Raw genomic sequence first — 24,245 nt, 5'->3', positions numbered from 1 at the left:
ATGCTGATGAAAACCATAGTCTAACGGTTGGACACAATTAATTACGAACGAAAATAAAAGATTAATCTGAATAATTCGCGACCCATCTATGTCCTGAATGTTGATGTAAAAGATGCATCACTAATTACTTCTCATGGGAAATACTATACTCATTTACTTTCATGACACTTTGTAAAAACCGTGTTGGTAAATTCTAGTTCGTTTCTTAGATGTCTTATTGAAATAGATTGAGCAGAAGATGCAAAACTATTTGCATTAAGACATCTCCGAAATTGGAAAGCATTACTATATGCTAAATTCATATAAATATTACATATGTACTTGCAAAATTAATAATTGCTCTTCAATTTACTGCTGCTTGTGAATGACAAGTCGAATTATATAAATATCTAGACTTATATATGGCATAATTGTATTCCACATCAAGGGCAGATGAATTAAGTACAATGAAGGGAAAGTTGGGAGGAGCAATGGCAGCTACTAACTAGTTTTGTAACTAACCAATGTGTATACATAAAGGTATTTTTATGTTTCATGTGTATATATATATATATATATATATATATATATATATATATATATATATATATATATATATATATATATATATATAATTATCAATATCCGTCGCGAACACAGATCTTGTCAAAAATTTACAAGCGTTATATATAGTATAAACAAGCAATATATAAAGACCCTATTTTTCTTTTCACAATATTTCTAAATTTTAAATCTGCAATGTTTCTGCTACATGCTATAGTAGGTGGAAAAGTGTGTGAAAATTAATAAATAGGAAAACATAGCAGTGTGTGGATTTAATACTTACCAAACAAGCCGGAGACCCAAGATTCTGATTATCCACACATATAGTAGTATTCTGAGGATATGACTCGAATACATCATAGTAGATCTGGTTACATTCGTCTTTGTTATACAAATAAACACGCACCATCTGGAGCTTGCCAAGCCACATCACTGTTATTAATAATAGTTTTCAATCGTATAACAGAGTCAAAAGTCGCAAGATAGAAATACAATGATCGGCTGTTTAATCTGTAATGATCTGACGAGGAAACAAAGTGTCACATAAGACACCCAGTAATCTAAACCAATTGCCGTTTTATTTACTCAGTTGATCAAATAAGATAACATATGCAATAACAACACATGTACAAATGTTATATAATGCATACAGCAGTTAACAATCAACCTGAAACAAAGTCCCTTGACCTTTGCTCACAGGATTCTACAATCCAAATGATACACTATGAACATTGATGAATACGATTAAAAGTCTAATGTATATCCATGAACATACATTGCAAATTTAGTTTCCACTAACTTTACGCTGTGACTCTGATTGTTTGGTCTTCATATTCGTACTGGTATTGATAGTCCACAATACAACAGTTTATTTATATTCATATATACCTAGCAATACCACATCCTAATTAAGCTATATCCATATGTCTTGCATATCCGCGTATACTGCGATAACATTTATGGACCCATTGAGTTTGTCTGGTTTCCTCTCATAAAATAAAAATAAAAGTAGGATAATGACAAAATATGAATCTAGTTTAAAAAAGGACAAAACTAATTGAAAACCCAATATTCACACATTATAATGTTAAAATTATGGAATATTTTTGTTGAGTACGTGATGAAAGTCGGAAATATAAGAACACTCTTACAAAAAAATGAAAAAAATTAAGTAATAACCGAAAGAAGTGACTTGCTAAGCAAAGCATTAAACAGAAGATTTTCTGCTGGTACAGCAAAGTATGGAAGTGGGTATTCATGGATCATAACTCTTTTAGATGTTGGTTGATGATGTCATGCTGCATTTATGCATTTAACAACTCATTAAGATAAAGTTACATGTAAACTTTGTATGTACGAAATTGTAAGAACAATGGTAAATACCGACAATCATGGCTATGTAGTACTATTTAACACTAGGTAAGATTAAACATATCCAAGAAAGGCTTATGCAAATCGAAGATAAAAAGCCAAAACAGTATCATTTTCAGTTGTTGTATGTTTTGTGGTGGATGCAAATTTTACTTATGCCTCAAAAATATGTATGGCTCTTGCTCTGTATCAAAAGTCATCATAACTATTTTATACTAATTAAGGACACATTTGATCCGAATATATTGCTAGATATGTACGCTAGTGTATTGCCAAGCTTGGTCAGTCGGATCCAATATGATATCATTCATAGTAATGGTCCAAGTGTGCTAGTTTTATTTCTTGAGATACAAATCCGATAGAGACTATGACATTCAATGTGGTAGAAATCTTCGCCTATGAAATGCAAAATCACCAATAATAGATGATCTGGAAACTGATGGGCATGGGACCATATCATATCGTCATTTGGCCTTTTCGCCGGGTAAGATCGAATTTGTTATCACGAGTTGTTCATCTCAAGTTCATGTAGACTCATTGTGATGTTTCTAACATGTCTACCTGGAACAAATATAGATTTCTCGTTTAATAGTGACGATCAATTGTGAGACATATATCAATAAATTAGCTATTTTGTATTTGATTCATCACATTAGCTTAAACATTGTATGGCAGGCAATAGCTCTATCCAGTACTTGTCTGCATTCCCTTCATATGTTTGGTATTGGAAATTATTGACGAATTGTTCGATGAATCTGACGATGATTATACTAAGCGTCGGTGACACAACAAGCATTTGATGTGGCATGACAGGAGCTAAGTGCTCTCTGCGTCTTCAGTCTGAATGTGCATGCGTCTTCAGTCTGAATGTGCCTGAAAGACAGATCATCATACCCAGCCACCAACGCCAGTCTGATTTTGTTGGTCATTGGTCTTATTAGTTCTGGAGAAGGAGGTGCTGCGATAGAGGTCTGGCTGACATCTAGTTCCGGGATTCTCTATCAGTTATTTCGACATTGATCACAATAGCCAGTACCATGTATTTGTATGCCAATGACCATTTAGGACAGGCCCATACTATGTCTGTTTTGTCATTTTAGTGCGTTCTATGTTGGCATGGCTTGGATAGACTGATTACAAAGCTACAAGCATAGGGATTGTAGAGTGTGAGGGGTGGACGTTTTTGAACACTCTTACTAAATATGTATGGCTCTTGCTCTGTATCAAAAGTCATCGGAACTATTTTATTCTAATTAAGGACAAATTTGATCAGAATCCGATGCTAGTGTATTGCCAAGCTTGATCAGTCAGATGCAATACGATGTCATTCATATTAATGGTCCTAGTGTGCTAGTTATATTTCTTAAGATACTGATGACAAAGGCTCGAAGTCGAACCTCAATACAAATCCGATAGAGAATATGACATTCAATGTGGTAGAAATCTTCGCCTATGAAATGCAAGATCACCAATGAAAGATGATCTGGAAACTGATGGACATGGGACCATATCATATCATCATTTGTCCTTTTCGCCAGGTAAGTTCAAATTTGTTGTCACGAGTGGTTCATCTCAAGTTCCTGTAGTTATTATTAAAGTGAAACTATTTTGACGTTTCTAACACGTCTACCTGTAGAAAATATTGATTTCTAATTTAATACTGATGATCAATTTTGAAACAAATATCAATAAATTAGCTATTTTGTATTTGATTGATCACATTAGCTCAAGCATTGTTTGGCAGGCAATGGCTCCGTCCAGTACATTTTTGCATTCCCTTGATATATATGGTAATGGATATTATTGGCGAATTGTTCGATGAATCTGATGATGATTGTACTATGCGTCGGTGACACAGCCAGCATTTGATGTGACATGACCAGGAGCTAGGTGCTCTCGGCGTCTTCAGTCTGAATGTGACTAAAAAAACATATCATCATACCCAGTCACCGAAGCCAGTCTTGTTTTTTTTGGTCTTATTACCTCTGGAGAAGGAGGTGCTGTAATGTGGGTCTGGCTGACATCTAGTTCCGAGATTCTCTATCAGTTATTTCGACATTGATCACCATAGCTAGTACCATGCTCTTTGTCAGACAGATCCATACTATGTTTGTTTTGTCATTTTAGTGCGTTCTATGTTGGCATGGATTGGATAGAGTGATTGCAAAGCGACATGAAAAGGGATTGTAAAGCGTGACGGGTGGTCTCTTTTGAACAGTCTTGCTAAATCTGGCGAGTCATACGAGTCATGGTTCAGTCATGCAAGTATTCAGTTTAAAGTCTGCATATATGGTATGCATGAGGCACTGCATTTAATACGATATATAAGTACATTTTATTTGGGTTTTTAGTAGAGGGGAAGTCTTATATATTATTTAGAAGTTTGCAACAAATGTTTTACAAATTCTCTTATGGAAGATATGTATATTAGACACCAATAGTGTACAAGTTATTGCTGAGTTACGTCATACAATTTGTTAACTTTGCAGTAATTCAATCATTTACATCTATGTTATTTTCATTAATTCTAGGTCAAATATCAATATATTCCTGTTACATATGGCTAGTTCCCATAAAGGTTTAGTAGTTTGTTTTTGCACTCCGATTGTCATCACTTCCATGATGGCAAAGCCATTTTCAGCCTATCAAATTAGGTGTCATAACTTGTGTTATTATTGAAACATAACTCAAATCTCAAATTCAGAAAGGTTTTCTCAAAGTAATGTATCCGTTTTATTAAGCATATTACCTCTGTTGATAACATTCTGAGAACGTCCCCATCCACTAACATAGCATTCTGCATTGTAGCCCGCTTTTATCATTTCATCAACAGTTCTTCTGGATGCAATGCAAATGGGTCTCACATAGTTGCTGAAGACAATTGGTTGATGGAAGTATAGCAGACTGTTGTCATTGTCATAATCGCTGTTGTAGAATGGATTCTTGTATATCCGCGATGAGTTGTATAACTGTCCTTCATAGCTTATTGCATTAGTTAATCCAGCTTCTACAGCTCCAACAATGATAGTGTAGGAATCATTATATCTGGCAAAACATAAACATACTACAAACATATGGAGAGTCAACAGCAGCCTGGGTATCTTCCCAGTATAAAACCTAAGATTATAAAACGGTTTGTGTTTTAGTCAGTCAAGAAGATCAATGATATAGTGATTATACCAATGATTAGCTATTCACATCTCTCCATTATGCTTATTTACGCATTTGTTCGGTCATTTTAGTAAACAAATTGCAGCATTAAATGATCTGCAAATGAATGTGTCAGTGAGTATCTGGAGCAACGTTTAAGGTCATCTTTTTTTTGACGTATTTAAAACAGTGGAGGCAAAACTGTGCAGCACCTATTACATGTGTATTGGTATTACTTGCAATGTGATTTCCGAAATGACGAACACAATAATAATAATAATAATAATAATAATAATAACACTATTTCACATTTTTCACAATTATAACAACACTTTCATTAATAATGACAGTGACATATATAACATCTGACGCTAAGAAGCAAAAACATTGAATCATTGAGTTTTAGAAATAATGTTTACTGTTTACTTTTTCCTGCATTTTGAGGTAAAAGATAGTGGAAGTATTGTATCGTAAAATTTATAATACAGGAAATATCACGTGCATTTATTTTCCCTTGATCCAATCATAATGGAATTATTATTATTATTATTATTATTATTATTATTATTATCATCATTATTACTAGTATTACTAGTATTACTAGTCGTAGTCCTAATATTAGTATTGTGAAAATTCTGATACTTGCCACTATTAAAAAGGTATAATAAATATGGTAATATTATGTATACAAGTGGATTTACTGTTATTAGCAGAGTATCTAATAGTTCAATAAAGATATTCAGAATATAAGTAAGCATGTGTACTGTACTAAACATTCATTTAGTAACATAGTCCTACCTGAATCAATTTAGTATGTCTTCAGATTAGGCTACTAATGTTGCATACATTTCTTAATAGCTATTCTGCTGATGAAAATGATAATTTTTTGTTTTAGTTTCCAAACCTAAATATATTACTAGCAGATGTGTATGACTTATTATAAAACAGGATATTACAATAAATCGCAGATCAGTTTAAAAGCATATATCAGAATGTCACAAGATTGGACTGTTCGTGCAGCTACCTAAACATGTATTCGCGTGAGGTTAGTATTTGAAAGACTTAGAATTGGATAGTTCTGATATCTCAGTGTACGAGGACAATTCTATTTCTTTTTGTAATTAATGATTATAGTTTATATGGATATATTAGTAAATTTTAAGAAAACTATAACTTCTGTTTCCTTTTCAGTTTTAGTATCTTTAACATTTCATATTAAAGCAAATACCAAAAAAAATATGTATTCAAGATTGAAATGATACAGTATGCAGTATTGGTTAATTATTCCCTGTCGTGCATACGGACGTATATATGTTATGAATGCAGTATGTTCTTTCAGCATTATGGCTGTACAGTCTTGGATGTCGAATTGTTGTGAATTTATCAAAATCATTTCCCCATGACTGCAGCTTGCAAATTCCGTTTGACATCTGTTCATCGCGGAAAACGGAATTGCTCTGATAATTTTACTCAGTTATCATGAAATTAGCATGCATTTTCAGCATTAATGGGTGTCAGCATAGGTGCATGTTGATGCTGGTTTGGGTTTGGTTTCCCACTTTATAGGTTATATTTCTTATAAACCATAGCAGTCTGTGTTCACTCTTTATTATGTAACGTAGAATATTATATTAGTTTTGAACTGGCATAATATGTAGAGTAACAACATAGCAATAGTATGAAGCTTGCTAATACCATACAGCTTAGTAATAGTTGCGTCATAAATATAGCAAGGACATTTTCAACACATGAAAATTAGCAAATGCATCGAAAGCAATTGTTCTGAAGAGTATAATGTACGACGTTGGTAATGATTATACAGCTTTCTGCTTAAACAAGATGGATACAACTGTATTCTATATCAAGATGAAAGTCTATATATCTGTTCATATTACAACAGCGTTTTACTTGAATGAAGCAAATAATATAGCCTATAAATGAACTGCATACACTTTGGCAACAAATTATAGCATTCTTTTCACTAATGACACCTTTAATGTTGTTGCTATCCTAAGAGTGAAAATTTTCTCACCTTTCACAGTATCACTAGCTGCAGTATCATTATACTTACATTGTGCAGTGAGCAGCTGTGATGACCCAGTTGGGATGTATAATGGAACCACCACAGCAGCATTCTCCATTTATGTAGAGTCCAATATGCCATGGCAGTTGTCCAAGTAATGCGTCTCGACCGAAAAGAATTTTTGCCAATCTGCTATCATCAAATATGATAGTGCCACATTCTAAGAATACAATGAAATATAGAGCAAAATGTGCACAGATTCCATTAATCTTCAACCTCAAGTAGTAAAATGTTTCACTAGAAAAGTTTCAGTTGAATAATTAACGTCTTAGCCAATTATAACATATCCTGCGCGAAATGTAGAGCCAAGTACGATCACTTGGTTTCCACCAAGAATGTAAATATTCCAAGCGGAAATGAGCACAAGATGTAATTTCAATCCCATTTCTGACTGAGGCCTAATTTCGCAAGGCGAAAATTTCTGTTTCAGAATGAGGGTGAACGGGACTTTGAAATTTGAAGAAGACGGATATTTTTTTATTCTTAATTCACAGGAGGAGGGTTTCTGCACAAGTTAAGAGCAAAGTACCTTTTCAGGCGTTAATCTCAAAATGGTTTTAATATTTGGTTTTCTATTTGTAACGTACTAACTTTAAATACAGTATTTATATTTAAGCAAATTAAAACAATGTCATAGTTTCACAATATAAATTGCAATGAGTCTAAATATGTGAAATGCACTGTAACATTGCAAACGAGAATTTCATGCTTTCGAGATATATTTTTAATGTTCTCTTTCAAAGTGTTTCAACATTGCAAGTTTGTATCTATCCACAAAAAGGTATAAGTGGTTGGTTGTATTTTATGTATTGTAAAATCCAATGTCACAGATTGGAACCACTCACATTAGGAGCAGCACAGAATCATAAACAGTCCTCTGAATATCAAATGTTGATATGACTTTCTTCTTAGAACAAACATAGCAACAATAGTTTAGATGGTCGATATGCTCTCAATTTGAATACCAGATTCTTGTTTTAAGACCAATCGGAGACAATAAGAATTCTTCTGCTTAAAAATGCATATACCAATCTGACTTTCATTTGAGCATGAATAGAGATAGCAATATTTATTAGGCTAACGTGCCTGCTACAGTTGGTGTCAGATTGGAACAATTTTCATTCAGGACCCTATGTTGATTGGACCCTCGTTTCAAAGGGAGTAGTAATAAAATGTTTTGATAATGCTTACGGTGACCACTTTAATCTATGTTGAAAGCGCTATGGTTATATGATTTCGTTCAGCAGGAATATGGATAAGAAGGTACACAATATGGCTGGCAAGGTAGTTATAATAAACATCACATCAGTTTCATTTTCAATTAGAAACAAACATACCCTTGGAAGAATCTATGTGTAAAAGTTTATAGCGATCCGCCAAGAAGCATAGTTGGAGTAGCGACGATGATATCCTCGCGTTAAAAGATAAATGGATTATGGACATGACATCCCAGAAGATCGTTTTGATCTATTGCCGGTAGAGATAAAGTAAAACCCCTAACAATGAATCAAAACAATTAAGAAGATAAACCCTACCGAAATTAATTTAAATCAATTTAAATTAATGTGAATATATTGTACTACTAAATAAAGGAGTAAAGATAAAGACGCCCAACAGAAAACAAAATTATAAATCTTTGAAGTGTAGGATTTGGAAATGCTATTTAAACCACAATTCCTCCTTTGTGGTGGAAAATCAGCAATACAAGTTTTAATACAGTTCACGTAATAAATTGTTTATACAAAGGTGGATTTCGAGACAGAAGAAGTAGACAGTCGCCATGGTGTTCTCTCTGGTTGAGGTTCACCCTTGAGATAGTATGCACATATCTGTTACAGATGGGATGCATGCGAGTAATTCAATAATACCACATAGCTGCAACGAATGGTTAGAAGCAACTATATAATAGCTGAAGTCAGTAAATGGAAGCATCCATTGGGAAATAGTGAGCTGCTGCTAGCTTTGTTGCATTATCTGTCATTTCTCTAACTGGATACCCATTTAACTAGATCAACTTCGGTACATAATACCTTTCCTATATTGTATGATTCTGTACAACTTAAGCATTCAATATGGAAAGGGAGTCTAGAAAGATAAAGACATTTATGTTAATGCAATTCAACGATTTGAATATTCCTGTAAATATAGTTAAAATAGGATATATCTGCCAATCGACTTAAGATCGTGTTAAGATGAAATAAGGCTAGATACAAATGTATTGGCTGTAAAGGCTTGCATCGAAGAATGTAATAGCTATAATACTAGTGTCTAACAGAATGTAATTAGAAATATAAAACTGTAAAAAAGTAAGATGAAAAGTTTCGCAGTGCAGATAAATTCAGCTACTAATGTAATTTAATAATTGTACTTACCAAACGATGCACACTGAAGCAATGCCGAAAAACAGGGTTCACTGAAATCAAACATAATTTCAGAACTACAATACAGATTTGGAACAGAATTAATGGCAACAACATTAATTAAAGTATATTCATACAGTTAAATTGTATGAAAACATAAGGATAAGGATGTCACTATTTTGCTACAGCAAACAATGACCTATTTACTTTACCAAGCAAAATAACCTCCTCTTGGTAAGATGGTGTTTATTAACTGAACAAGACACACATCCAACTGCATTATTTCAGTGCAACCATATACAAATTATATTTGTTATGACAATGTTTTGCTCACCAAGATATTGGAAAAGCCGCATTAAAATTGTATATCCAACAGATACTTACTTATGTTAGCAAATTGTTTCATTAACCAAGTAAAAGTTGCATTTCTTCAATGGAGCCAGCTATGACCTACTTTCGTAATGTTGTCTTTTACTCACCAAGACTCAGATATTCTCTACTGCAGACGAGTATGACCTACACGTAGAGTTTAGTTCATCAGGACAAGGCATCATTGCCTACATCCAATGCTAACACGAAACTATTTTTATGTAGGATGGTGTTTTACTCACGTCCACACGCCCACATAGTTGCCCTACGAAAATACAGCCAACAATGTCCTATTGCTTGACAGGACGGCCAATGCGGACAAATACGTCAGAACAAATGGCTTAACCACGAATTTAACTTAATCCACCGACTCAAGAAATCATAGTGTATGTTGGCACTTAATTTCTCACCAAGGCTATTATACACAAAGCTTAAAGTGTATAATGCCAAAAGCGTCCGATTATCTGATTACAATAAACACATTGATCTACAGTTTTATGAAACTATTAGGAAGAATTTACACAAATCAACGTTTACAGTGTACGCCACGAGCTGTCATCCAATTGACATCACTGTAAACTTAAACTAGATTGCTGACCAATAAGGTCGAACATATCTCAAATAATTGTTCAAAGGAGTTGTAATAATAATTTAATATTGTAGGATAGGTCAGAAAAGAAAACAACATTTTTCTGTTTTTTTTAATATGTACATTCATGATATAATTATGCCGTATTTTATCTTGAGAAACATCTTTGATGTAACCAATCAATACTCCAAGATAGCATTTTTTACATTCCATTGTTATGAAAGTATGATCCAACTCATGGCATACAGGAAATAAAATGATAGTAAACACTACCCTCAAGAAATGGCCTTTTATTATTGTATGGTTCACCTTATATGGTGACTACAGTAACGGATTCCATTATATGCAACATGTACGTAAACATTATAATTAGGCAGTTTCATTTTAAGGTGGTATACTTGCTCCCATAGAAAAGCATTATAATGATGGACTTCTATAATTATGGCCGCATATGGCATTATGTCGAAACTATCTCCCTTTGACTGTCGTTGTGTCAACTCACATTGATACTGCGTACCCTGGGACAAGCGAAGAGGTGGTAGAATTTGACTGAGAGATCAGCATTGTACCCTCTGGAACATACTTGTGTTGCTGGTAATATATAGATACCCTGGAAAAGGTACATTAATAAATATGCAAACAAAAAGAGAAAATACAACGAACAAATTAGATAAGATGAAATGAAAATTGGAATGCAAAATAATGATGGTTAGTATATGGACAATTAATACAAATCAATGAGTTTATATTTCATGTTCCTTTTCCATTTCATTGGCAACAGCAAAGAAACCACTTTCCATCTTTTTTCCCCAGATCATGAAGTTCTTTAAAGCTTTGCGTCAGAAGCCCAGTTCCACAATGATATATAATATATAGTTTAATATCAGAACTCACTTCCACTATGATATACATCATGTAGTTTACTGCTGCTCAGTTACGTATGCTCACCTTCACATTGAAACATATCATGTAGATTAATACTATTCAGTATAAGAAACTCGTTTCCGCGATGATAGATATGATGATCCACAACGTATGATATTGAATGGAAATGCACAATTAATGACATTCAAGTATGGTAACCTATAAAGAATTGATATGTTGACTATCTAAAGCACTGATACGCTGAACTGGTGGTAATATCATGAGTTGGTTGTGCAAGGCAATGCCATCCTGATTTTGTCATATGTGCTCGTGTTAGTTGTTTAACAGGATGTAGCTACTTCAGTTAAAATGAGTTGCACTTCAATCTCTTCATACTGGTCCATGTGCTACAAAATATTATTTTTAATGGCACTTTTATTAGCAGCTGACACAATGGTGCAAACACTGTTTACAATTAAAAACTCTGATCATTTTAACAGCCTGATCAGCATCCAAAATATATGATTAAATACTAATGGAAAAAAACACAGTCTTGTTTAAAAACAAAACAAACAATGCACGGAAGGCAAATTTTACAGCCCGTTAATAATAGCCACCCGTGTAAATATCTGACTGAGCAGAAACCATGTTTCTTATTTCAGTCATAGTGACCTAGACCTTAGCCTCATAGTAAACTAACCCCAAAGAGCGTTATCAACATAACTGCAGTTATTGTGCAAAACAAACCCCCAAAAAATTCGTTTTATGTATCTCTGTGTGATCTTGACATTTAATCTTTTAAGCCTAACATTCACAGTCTCCTTCCTTCCCCCAGGTATAGGCCATCAACAATGATTGGTAACTGTGGATACTTGTGGATAATTGTTATTGTATTGAAATCATTTTTTGCTTTCCAGTGAACTAGACTATTGTGCTTGTGAGAATGGTATCAGTAGGATCAGACTCTCTCTAACCTCATGTGCACGGCGAGGATACATTGGTCGGAATTTGAATTTTACGCCCATTCTCAGATCAATAACCTTTAAAAATTATAAGACATCCGTTGACAATTCCACTGTAGTAATTGAGGCCCGCTCTCTCGGATATTACACTATTAAACGTGAACTTTACAAACTATTATCGTATCACGTCTACTCACCCTTTTCCACATAACGAACACAGAATGTTGGCCAGTGTGTCGTTAAAGCTGTCGTAACACACCGGTAGATATGCTGACAAGTGTGAATGGTAGATCTGTGACACGTTGTTAGCAATAATCACTACAAATGAGAAAATACTCGTAAGTAATGTGTGCAGGTCAACAGTTATTATCAAGTGTCTGCCTGAAACTTATTTCAAAATGTGTTCGGAATAAAGATTTATTTGTGCGTAATTATAATATTAGTAGATTAGGATGCATGTCTAGCATTGCAGATTAACACAAGCGATCAAAATTCCAGATATTGAATAAATATGATTTGAATTTCTGTTATGGCATAAAATGTTTACGTCGTCTTCACATACCTACAAACATACGCATTCAAAAGTCACATTTGTTTACCTTGAATGGAGTATACTAAGTCGTGTTAATAATGATTCTCTCGGTAACAAGAAAAGTTAAAACGTTTCATAATTTGAAAATACTGAATTCCTGTTTCCCAATAACTTTAAATTTCAAACAGGTCATTTACGTATAAACTTTAATTGGCTGTAAACGTAAATGATGTAAAGACAAATTAGACTTGTGGATGTAACAACAAAAACAACAAAAAAGGTTTTACCAACTACAATTGCAATGAGAGCATAAACATGTAATTATATCTCGTTTTCCCATTGGAAAATATAATCGTATCTGATTCAACAGATTATAAATTGCAATGATCTCCTCTTATATACATTTCAGCATATTGTCATGTCTGGATGTGAAGGTTATACAATGCAGCATGTAGCATCAATAGCATTAGAAAATTGAATTTTGTATTATAATGCAAATTACAAATTGTCATCTCAATATGCACATAGGAAATAATAATTATATATCATTATACATATAGGAACATAGCGTATCTTTCGCAAGGTAACCTAATGTCATATTAGAATTTCTCCAAAGAAGAAAACTCAATTTAACAACAGAAAGGGTGCGGTCATTTAATTGTTTTGATTTTAAAACCAGCGATTACATGTGTCACTTGTATTGTAGTGCTATATTACTGGGTCCAAATTATTTACCTACACTACAACTTCCTATGCAAGACGTATTGTGCTGTGTTTACTGCATACCTTGCGAGGCCTGCCTGCAGGTTAGATCTCTTTCGTCTATTAACAACACGTTATGCTGCACATTAATGATGCTTCACTTTTTCAATTAATTAAGTGCAAACGCGTTATAAACTTATGTCAATGTTTGTTGTCAAGAAAGATAGCCAATGTTCTTCTTTCAGTAAGAGTAAGGCTGGTTTTTCATTGGTTGTCTTTGGGATCAACAGGCTGCGTTCTCACTAAGCATGTGAGTAATTCACAAATTTTAATGAAGACAGTCGACAGCTGAACTAGTTGCGCAGAAACAAATAGTTCTTTTTCATAACTATCGTATAAAAACGTTCAAAAACAGAACCTCTGAAAAGAAAAGGTCATAACTAGGTGACATAATGAAATGCATAATACCATATATATCAGTGTGATACCAATCTAAAGTTTCATGTCACAACGTATTGGCATACAGTAATCGTTGGTAAAGTAATGATGTAGAATCCGAATTCGAGGCCACACAATCAGATTTTGTAGGGAGGGTATTATGCAAAAAACATATATAAGTTATTTTATAGAGTGCCTGAAACTAAGCAGATCTCTTCCATACCATGCTACTGATCATAATTGATTGATATTCATCAATGTTGTTAATTTAGTGTAGCATAAACCAGATGCAATCAATTTAAACATGAATGCCCAACTTCGCCACAATATAATAAAATCTGAAATCATGTTCATGTAAGCTGAAGTCCGAACTATGCTCAGTCAGGAGGTAAACGAACTCCAAGTGATGTCAGAGATTCCATACAATTAAACTGCACTTATAACTCAGTGATATAGCTCTGCATGCCAAATTTGGCTGAAATCAAACACTCTTTGGAAAGGTAAAGTAACATACATTAACATTAAGAGGAAAGACAGGGAGCTATGAGGAACAACTGCTTTAAGTTATTACAGGTCAAGAGGTAAATTAGTTTATTTCAAGGTTCGTTACTATAATGATGCCTATCAAATAGTGCTACACTCGACTAGTTCCCAGAAAAGTCATCTGCTTGAAAGCCAAATTGATAATATATGGATATATCGGTTTATGACAACACAAACTGGAATACAAGCATAATGGGTATTTTATGTTAGCTCGTATAAAGCACCTTTATGATAACAAAATCGTGTGTGTGTGACAGGGACAGAGAGAATAATACATCATGTGCAGAAAATAGAGTAGACTGGTTGTAAAATAAACAATATCGTCTAACCACAGCCATATTCATCCGACTTGTCTCCACAGTGCTGAGTGCCATCACATCGATGGGATACAGGAATACATTTATGGTTAGTGCATTCAAACTCACTGGTGGAACAGTTACCTGAAAATATAGAAGTAACTGTAATTTCACAGGACAGGGTTGCATTTTTGATGACAAGAGAGAGAAAACGGGTAGCAGATGCATTCGATACAAATGAAAGGCTCAACCGGATATGAATTTTCCAACTGAATTATATATGACGGTGTAGTGGATTTGCTTATACCAATTTTAAAAACCATTATACTAGGTGAACGTTTGTCAAATCTCTTTAGTGGTATTTGTTTTTGGTTTTATCATATATGTAACAGCAAGCAAATGCATGACAGATATCAGTGGTCAATTTCATCCACTGGCCCCTAAACAATGCTCTATGAATTACAAAATGAGCTAGTTATTATAAATATATAAAAAATAGCGTTGCTATACGCGTTTTCTGAAGTCCTTATAAAACAAAAATGATAATAAATGAGAGTTTCATCGCACATTAACTTCCAACGCCAGGTGATTTGAATTGTTTATGTCAAGCATGTTTTGGACACTGCTTTCTACCCTGGTAATACTTTTGGACGGCTAGTCGATTGTCTGCAGCGACAGTTGATCCCAATATAAGCTGGCTTGCTGGCCAGTGAAACAAGTGTTCTAAGCTGAAACTTGAAGTTAGTCAGTATTTGCAAACCTGAAATCACTTGTGAGAATGTGTTGTAGTCGAATTTATGTCAATTAAATCAAGTCTTTCTTTAAGAATTCTTTAAGCTCTTTATCGTTCTCATCTATCGGGTATTATAAATAGAAGCCAAGTCAATGGTGGATCAACATAATCTGCATATATGGAAAAGCAATTTGTGTAAGGATGGCTCTTATCAAAATTTAGTTAAACACTTGTGTTTGGTGGATTGTGAGAAGAAGTTGTTTTAATTTTAGAAACTGGAGTCGTGCATGATGGTGGCTTGGCATATTGCATAAACATCTGAAAACAGTTTCTTTCAATGATGATTTAAATGAATTGGATTAAACTATGTTGTGCAGTTATTGATGTGAATAACTTTTCAAATCCTTTCAGGGTAAATATGAGTGCATGGGATCAATTTCGAATTGTACGGTTTCAAAGAAATTCTTTTAAAAAAATATTTGTGAACAGATTGACTACAACTGTGCAGACTTGAAAAACCCCAGGGCATGATGCTTTCTGTCAAATTTAGTTGCAGTTTTTAAAATGTGGTTTAAGAAGAAAGTACATATTGGTATATGTAGTATATGTCCATGTGTGGTGGCTATAAACATAGTGATATATATATATATATATATATATATATATATATATATATATATATATATATATATATATATATATATATATATACACACATATATATATATATATATATATATATATATATATATATATATATATATATATATATATATATATATATATTCTTGGATATTTTCTTGCTAGGAGAGCACACTGCAATACACCATGATTTTCATAATGGTATTGATTGCTTTCGTTATGACATTTTACAGCGTCAACAATTACAACAAGAACAAACATGTGTCCTTACTAATTTCGAAAAGGAAAGCAGTTACTATCAGAAGTTTTGTGAACTTGTTTCAATCATCCGTTATTTGATGGAAAAGGCTGTGTTCCAAACTATCGATTATACTGTATATCATAGATATAAAAGACCTAATGCATTTTGCAGTCATAATTGTCTATCGTTTTCCATGACAACTTATTCAACACTGAGGTTATGCTTCCTAGGATATAGTCGTAACTATATAACAAATGTTGCTACTTATTTTTAAATTTAATCCATGTCTTTATCTAAAGCACAAGAATATTGGTGTTGTGGATAAGATGGTAAGTTGGGTATTAATATACCTAAAGTATGTCGATCTTTGATTTTAAATTTGTTTTCATTTTAGATCAACATTAATTGTGACTCTTAAGTATCTTTGGATTAAGGTTTTTCAAAGAAGACATTTCGAAAGAATATGGCTTATTGATTTTATAACACTTCTTTCCTATAAAATTTACACAGATGTAACATTTTACTTACACATTAATAGGTCCAGTTTCAACTATTACGAGTATATGCGTTTTCTGACTTGTGCGTAATGAGCTTCATTAAGGTAATCAAGCCCTGCAACAACAGAGACTTGTCAGAGAGAACATGCCAATAAGAGTCCTTATCCAAGAATTATGCTGACTTTCAAGCTCTAGCACCCTGCTATCAACGCGTCACACTGATAATGTTGAACGCTTCTATCACGGGGCGTCCATATCAAACCTGACACAGTAATAGTTACGTCTGATACATGTTACCAGAAGTCATTAGTCCTCTCCATATTATCAGATTTGCAGTGATCGAATTGGTTGAGCGGCATCTCTGATGATTTTACAGACTTGGGCTGACATTCGCTAGCAATGGGAGTACAACAGATTTTAGTGGTGCTCGAGTCGCTAATCGTGGTAGTTCGTCTTTACTTGATTACACCACCAGTAATCCTAGATTTTCTAACCGACCCTCATCTGAGTTTTTGATCTTATCACCCACCTATTTCGTGATCGGTGCATATGTCACGTAAGTGGGTATTCTGGAGGCAATAATAATCACGAGCCTTACACGTCCACGTACGACTGTGCAAATGTCTTTGCATTATGTAGGTCTATCTCTAATGTGCAGTTGTACCGTGAGAGTCTCCCCACCTAGGTTCAGCTCCTACCTGGCCCGTTTCATAGTGGTAACATAAAGGTTAGTTAACCGGGGATTGATACAAGACTCATACATATCACGATGCTAATTGAGATCCGATTACCTTAGACCACATTTAGGTCGAATTCAGAATGTATCCCCCAAAGGGTACTATTGTGGAATCTTTGATTTCGTACCTGCTCTAAAGGCGCCCTCAAATCAGATTACCCTGAATCCTTGCGATAAGCCTGACAATGTATATATATAGTAAATAGGATGCGTACGATTTATTTGTCCTCTGTAATCTCAGGTCAAACCAAACGTTCCCTGTGCAATTGACATACCCATTCTATGTAGATTAGATCGTTATGACAGAGCTTAGTGTCACCTAGTGTACGCGTATGAACTTATTTGAGTCCATTCCGGCCACTAACGAAATCCGCAGTTAACGGTCCTTATTGATTGATTCAATATCAGACACGCGCATGATGAGTACAACGTCAATACAGGGTACCTTCTGGGCCACCCTCTGCTGACAACACAAGCGACTTTTTCACGTTGGATCTCAAACACGGCCGCATTCAGATATTAGCCCAACTGTGATAAACGCCCAACAACGCTAATCCGATCTGCACTGTAGGGATTGCCTCCCTGTAATTGGCATAGGAAAGACTACTTACTATTGTGACTTCACTCATCAGATTATAATCATTGAAGTGCCGCTCGGGATTGTACCTGCAACGATAAGCAACAACACATTGATTTCGTCAAACAGGTAAGAGGCTTGAGGTCTCATTAGCGATGATATACACATAATTGGCGCCTTCAATGAAACGTCACCGAGTCCATCATTTTATTGATGAGCAACTGCTGATACATTTGATGAATTCTCAGTTGTGAAATATAACACACTGTTGCCAGCGTAAACCGAAACCATCCATATGATCATGTCCTATCTGTCCATAAGTGCAGCAATTAATAAATACTCATAAATTCACCATAGACATCTTCTTCAGGATACGGGCTGACAACAACCTCTTGCATGCCCCTGAGTAGAATTGTGTACGTTTGGACTTCACCTTCAGATTCCTTCTCCTCTTAACACTTAGCCAATTGCTGACTAAATCTTTTGACATATAACCACCCAACGCACTTATAAGACGGTCCCTTTTGGAACAAATCTTGTAAATTAAGTTTACAAATTTTATTTAATACTCTGGGAAAAGAAGCGTTAAGTGCAACAATATTCGTTTGAATAGCTTGGCGATTAAGATCAATACATAGTCCAATCTGTGCTATCTCTGATCTGCGCTTGGGCGAATCAGTGATTTTGCAAGCAGACCCTGGGCCTGCATCATATTCTGGGTGATGTTGAATTATCGCAATCTGGGCTGGTTCAATGGCATGGACTATGATCTTTCTTTCTCACCATCGCCGCGGCGGGTTTTAGAAACTTTCATTATTACTTACTTGGTTTGGTTTGACCAGATCTGCAAATTGTTTAATCATTAGTGGATAATGATGACATATTTGAGGATTGAAGCGCTTCAGTAAAGTTACTGAGTACATCATGACATGGTTAGTCATACACAAGGTGTAAGTACATATAAATGTTGATCATCTCGCTAATCAGATTGAATAATATTTGAGTTTTCTCAGATCGATCAGGTCACATTATCAGTGCTCGATTCGAGTTTTTAAACATGCCACTGTGCTTGGGTAAATTAGGTTTTTCCAGCGCAGATAAATTTATTGTGGTGATAGCAATTTCAATTTTTTTTTTTTCGTCATGCCATGATAAATATAATTTTTCCGATAATACGATTATACCTCGATAATCTGAACGACGTCGCTCAAACTCTCGTACCACAAATATAGCTATAGATCCAATACGCAGTGGTAGAGGAGGAATCTTGAGAATTTGTGTAAGATATTGAGCAAAGAAGTTAATGTTCCTGAACGGGCCCAGTGGAAACAGCGGGTTTAAACTTGGCGGATGTGACGTCGCTGCTGCGTTAGCGAAGCAAACAAAGGTACCGTGGCCCAATAATCATATTTAAAAGTATATTCGTGAATACAATCACTGTGCCTCTTGAACATAGCGGGACACACAACTTAGTTCTAACAATCGACAACCGTATGTTTCGGACATGATATCGCATCCTAAACACAAAGTGATATATGTGTGCCTCAACGTTATGCCGGATCTTGTGTTTCTTCTGCATGCTCGTGCACGACGACGTACATATACATACAAATTAATCATTGCAGATAATGCTTGCAGATACAATACTGAGGAACCGCAGATGTCTAAAGAATCAACAAGTGAATCAGATGCACTTAAACGTATTTACACACGTCCACTGAACCAGTGTGGTCCATCAATGCATTTACAATCTCAGACCGGATTTATACTCCGAGGGAATCATTACGTTACATTTGGCATGACAATGTATTCGGACGGAAACGCCTCCGAATTGGGCATTTATACAATCGCAGTTTCAAGTGCTATCCAGATGCAAACATCAAAGCTCTTATTGGGATCTGCGTGTATCCGCAAGCGAAACTAGTGATCTCATAAGGGAAAAGTCATCGGTCGATGTAAAGCGGGGATAAAGCTTACTTTAGTGCAACAACGCACACGCATCTAATGTCTTTATACCGGATCAGATTTGTTGTGTTTGCGAATTAACGTCATTGCTGCACACATTCCACAGGCTTATCATGCCTTCGGATCCTTTTTGTGGATACTTATACATGTCAAGACTTTTGCAAGTTTAATGTTTATGCCAGACAGACTTACACGAGCATACATCCTTGAACCTATCAACAGATTCTTGTTGTGGATGATCTTTCGCATGTATCCACAGGCGGATTTATCTCGCGAGAGTAGCGATGACTCGCCCATATACAATCGTCGTGGGAACAACGTTCCACAAGCAGGTACTGAACAAAATCAGTGAGCAGTTCCAATTGGAACTTGGTTTATTACAACGGCGTGTTGCATGCCATTTCTGTTGAAACACAAACCATTGTTCTGGCTCGAGAAATCATACACCCATGTCTGTACCACGAATATCTCAAGAACATCCGCGAGCAGCAACACATCATTATATTCGACAAAGTTTTGTCAATGAAACGAAGAACAAACACTGTTTTCATCTGCGTAGTCGTTGGCAAATATAACTTTGCAAGACATCAAGGAAGGGAAGTCCTTGATCGATGTAAATTGAGCTTCAGCATACTTTTTCCATCTACTCATGTATTCATAAGGAGACAACCGTTTGGGAGTGAGTAAGATAGACGCTCCATTGTTGGCAATGTCGTCCCAGTAAGTGATTGTTAAGAATCAATTCCAAGGTTGTCTTGACTAGAAGCAAAGAGCGATAAATGATCTGCAGATCAGCAAGCCTAAATGTTGCGATTTTCTTTCTCTTTTGCTGCAGATCATTGTGTTGGTACCTTCGATGATTCTGCGATTCCAAGCATCATCAGGTGACCATCGTACCCACGCAGATTATGAGGGACCACATGGATATATGTTTGACTTTGGTAATTCACAAATGTAGATTGAATGCGCTGCGTTTGGCGCCTATATACGGCCACATAAAGCTCTTCCATGTCATCGTTGATGATATCATGTCTGTGGTGAGCTGAGGTGTTGCATCCAGACATAACTTCGTGTCGTAACCACATCAATTGCCTGCCCATGATAAATCATTGGAGGCTCATTCGCTCCGTTATGTCTGACAAAAATATCAAAGGTCTCTCGTGTAACACGTGCTGCTCCGTGTGCGGTATTTGAACTGAACCACTTTTGATTCCACGGAAATATTCAAAATTTGGCCTGCGTCCATAACGTGCGGAATTTCCATGCTGAGTTGTAGGGCAATAAATCCTATCCAGGCTATGGCATGATAACAAGCGTTAAGCTGATTTTCGCCAGAATACAAGCCATAATCCGAGAGCAATAGTTGGATGCTAAATATATACAACATCTGAGTAGAAATTGTTACTCTTCTACTTACTGTGCCGGTATACCATTCGTGTAAAATAGTTTAGTTCTGCACAAAGATATCGCGACTCTTGACCGTGCAACAATAATAAAACAATATTTTAATGTGCATTTCTCATGATGGAGAGTCTATTCGTTTGCTGGCCTTTGTCTAAAATAAATACATTTGCCACGTTGTCAGGCTTAAAGAGTTCAATGTCGCTGATGTAGGTAATTTGTTTAGGAAATGTGGAGTTTCCAAACTTAATTTCGCACCTGTATTGTTTTTATTTTTAGGTCGTCTTTATTATTGCTTGTGGGACACATCGTGGAAAGGATTGCTCATTCAAAACATATATTGTCAAAATAAATGCGGAATACAAGGTGCTGTTTGGTGATAATCAACCCGCGTAAACCCGTTAATGGGGAAATGTGCATCTGACCTTCCACACATCAGACCAATTTGTTTTAATTCTCTCTAGAATACTCTCAAAACTTTATCAATTTCATTATTGACAATCCTTGAGTCCTTGGGGTTTAAGATTACAAATGCATTACAAAGAATCAACAGGCGACCAATTTTTAATGTATCATAATTCAAAGTGATAAAGAAAATAATCTACTGCAAATGATAAACAATATTCATATTAAACGTGGAGTTGCCTACATGCTGTAATTTAGTTTTCTGAACACATGTATAATACTCGCAGTGTCTTTCCCTGACTCGTATTTTGATCGTAAAAATTATCAGATAATCTTGCTAATAGCCACGTCATTTATGTAACAAAGAGCCAGAAACGTGCAATTGTCGCATTCTAAGATAGCATAAGTGATGATAATAAATGCGATACTGCAGTGATGATTTTGTTCTCGTCAATCCTTATATAACTACATACCGCTCGACTTTCTGAGAAAACTTAAAATAATACGCTGCTGCTATATCGCCAAGCGATTCTATACAATCCAAATATCGCATCTATATCTGCCTTACCGCAGGTAATCATTTTCCCATGTTGCCATGTCAGTTGCGTTAGCTGGTTCATGGTCGGTATGCTCACGTAAGGATCAATCAATGTTTAATTAAATATTTTGCAACTTTTTACATTACAACGGTAAGAAACTGCCATCAAATCAATCCTGGCTGTATCCTTTTACTCCAGGGCCTTGACATCGTTACTTGTTTCTACAATTCTAGGTTTGTTCAGTTTTCATTCGAGCAATACTACTAGCAAACAAATAATATTCCTCATTTGATGCAAAGTCGAACATACAGACTCACACTTTCACACCCACACCCACACACACACCGCACATACATATATATAGAAATATATATATAGACATATAAATGCAATAAACCGTCAACGAACAGTGCAAAACTAGTATCTAACTAAAGATAGTAACCGCTGTCGTAGGAACATTTGAATTAATACATACATACATCTACTCGAAACCAACCAATAAACACCAGTATCTACTCCCAACCAGCTGTCATCCAAAACGCAGCATTAGGAACATCATATACAGCCAGACACCGAGGATAGGCAGAATTTGCTCCGACGAAGAATCATTCCTAAAGAGGTTTCAAGAGTTGTCTAAACACTTACAACAAAGAGCTGAATGCGGAGTTAACCCAAAGGGCTAAACAAACAAACCGCGATGACCTACTAAAATATGGAAAGAATGAAAAGGCTGATAGGATATCATTTATCCTGACCTACCATCCAGACAACCCCAAAGTAGGTGAAATCATCGGGAAAAACATTGACGCATCGTGGGATCGTCGGACGTACTAACGCTACTCCTGCCAAATACACCTGTAGTAGCCTAACGGAGACCAAACGCAAAAAACTCAAGGACATCTTAGTCAGGGCAAAGCTAACGCTAATCACTAATCAAGACCACCCTAGTCAATATGGCCTCTCTGGCTATCAAAGGTGCAAAACCTGTCAACATTTGATAGAGACCAGGACAGTTTCAAGAACAGTGACGAGAGAAAAACTAAACATACAAGGTCATAACAAAACGTGCAAAACAGAGAATGTAATTTATCTCATCACAAGTAAGATCTGTAGCCTTCAGTATGTCGGAGAGACTGCAAAACTACACAAATGGATCAACCTTCATAGATCTGATTGGATGACAAAGACGCTATACAGAAGCCCGGTCGCAGAACATTTCTCCTCCCCTCGCGACACTTTCAGTAAAATAATACTTATTGCAATTGCTCACAACCCGAACTGAATTACTACTATTACTACTGAATGATCCCGGATATCATTTGTCTTTACATAAATTTATATAAAATAACATATTACGGTTCATCGATTTCTACGCCAATAAAAATATTATTTAGCATCTGCAACAAGTTAAAATAAACTAGTTGAAACATAATAGATTTAACTGTTTAATTCCTGTAGAAACAGTCAAGTAACGTTTTGCAAACACAGCGGTTTTTGTATTTTATTTGTATGTATTGTCTATGTTTTGTATTTGCATTTGAAATAGACTCACTGAGAGTCGACAGCGCTTAGGCTAATTAGGTACCAATTTTGCATTTATCATTATCAGTTTATTGCATTTATCTTAATCAATAGCTTACACACTTGATCCCTTGCTGGTTCCAGTACACTTGAATGGACTGTTATTCTCGACATGACTTATATATA

At 35.3% G+C, this 24,245-nt stretch overlaps 1 protein-coding gene across 3 annotated transcripts in view; it reads right to left on the bottom strand.

Annotated features, from left to right (window-relative positions):
• Positions 1–24,245, bottom strand: part of LOC149783726 (uncharacterized) — a 94,933-nt gene that overhangs the window by 10,438 nt on the left and 60,250 nt on the right. For all 3 annotated transcript variants that reach the window (XM_089931975.1, XM_089931973.1, XM_089931974.1), the window contains 7 exons: positions 14,836–14,946; positions 12,489–12,609; positions 10,968–11,075; positions 9,520–9,560; positions 7,136–7,307; positions 4,664–4,959; positions 827–975 (listed from right to left, as the gene is read on the bottom strand). In XM_089931975.1, the coding sequence (XP_089788101.1) occupies positions 827–975; positions 4,664–4,959; positions 7,136–7,307; positions 9,520–9,560; positions 10,968–11,075; positions 12,489–12,609; positions 14,836–14,946 (998 nt within the window). The remainder of the gene's footprint in view (positions 1–826; positions 976–4,663; positions 4,960–7,135; positions 7,308–9,519; positions 9,561–10,967; positions 11,076–12,488; positions 12,610–14,835; positions 14,947–24,245) is intronic.

Source organism: Sinohyriopsis cumingii, chromosome 14, assembly GCF_028554795.1.
Source record: "Sinohyriopsis cumingii isolate HCF-2022 chromosome 14, ASM2855479v2, whole genome shotgun sequence".
NCBI lineage: Eukaryota > Metazoa > Mollusca > Bivalvia > Unionida > Unionidae > Sinohyriopsis > Sinohyriopsis cumingii.
Note: the sequence above shows the minus strand (reverse complement) of the source record. Positions and strands in the feature narration are given on the sequence as shown.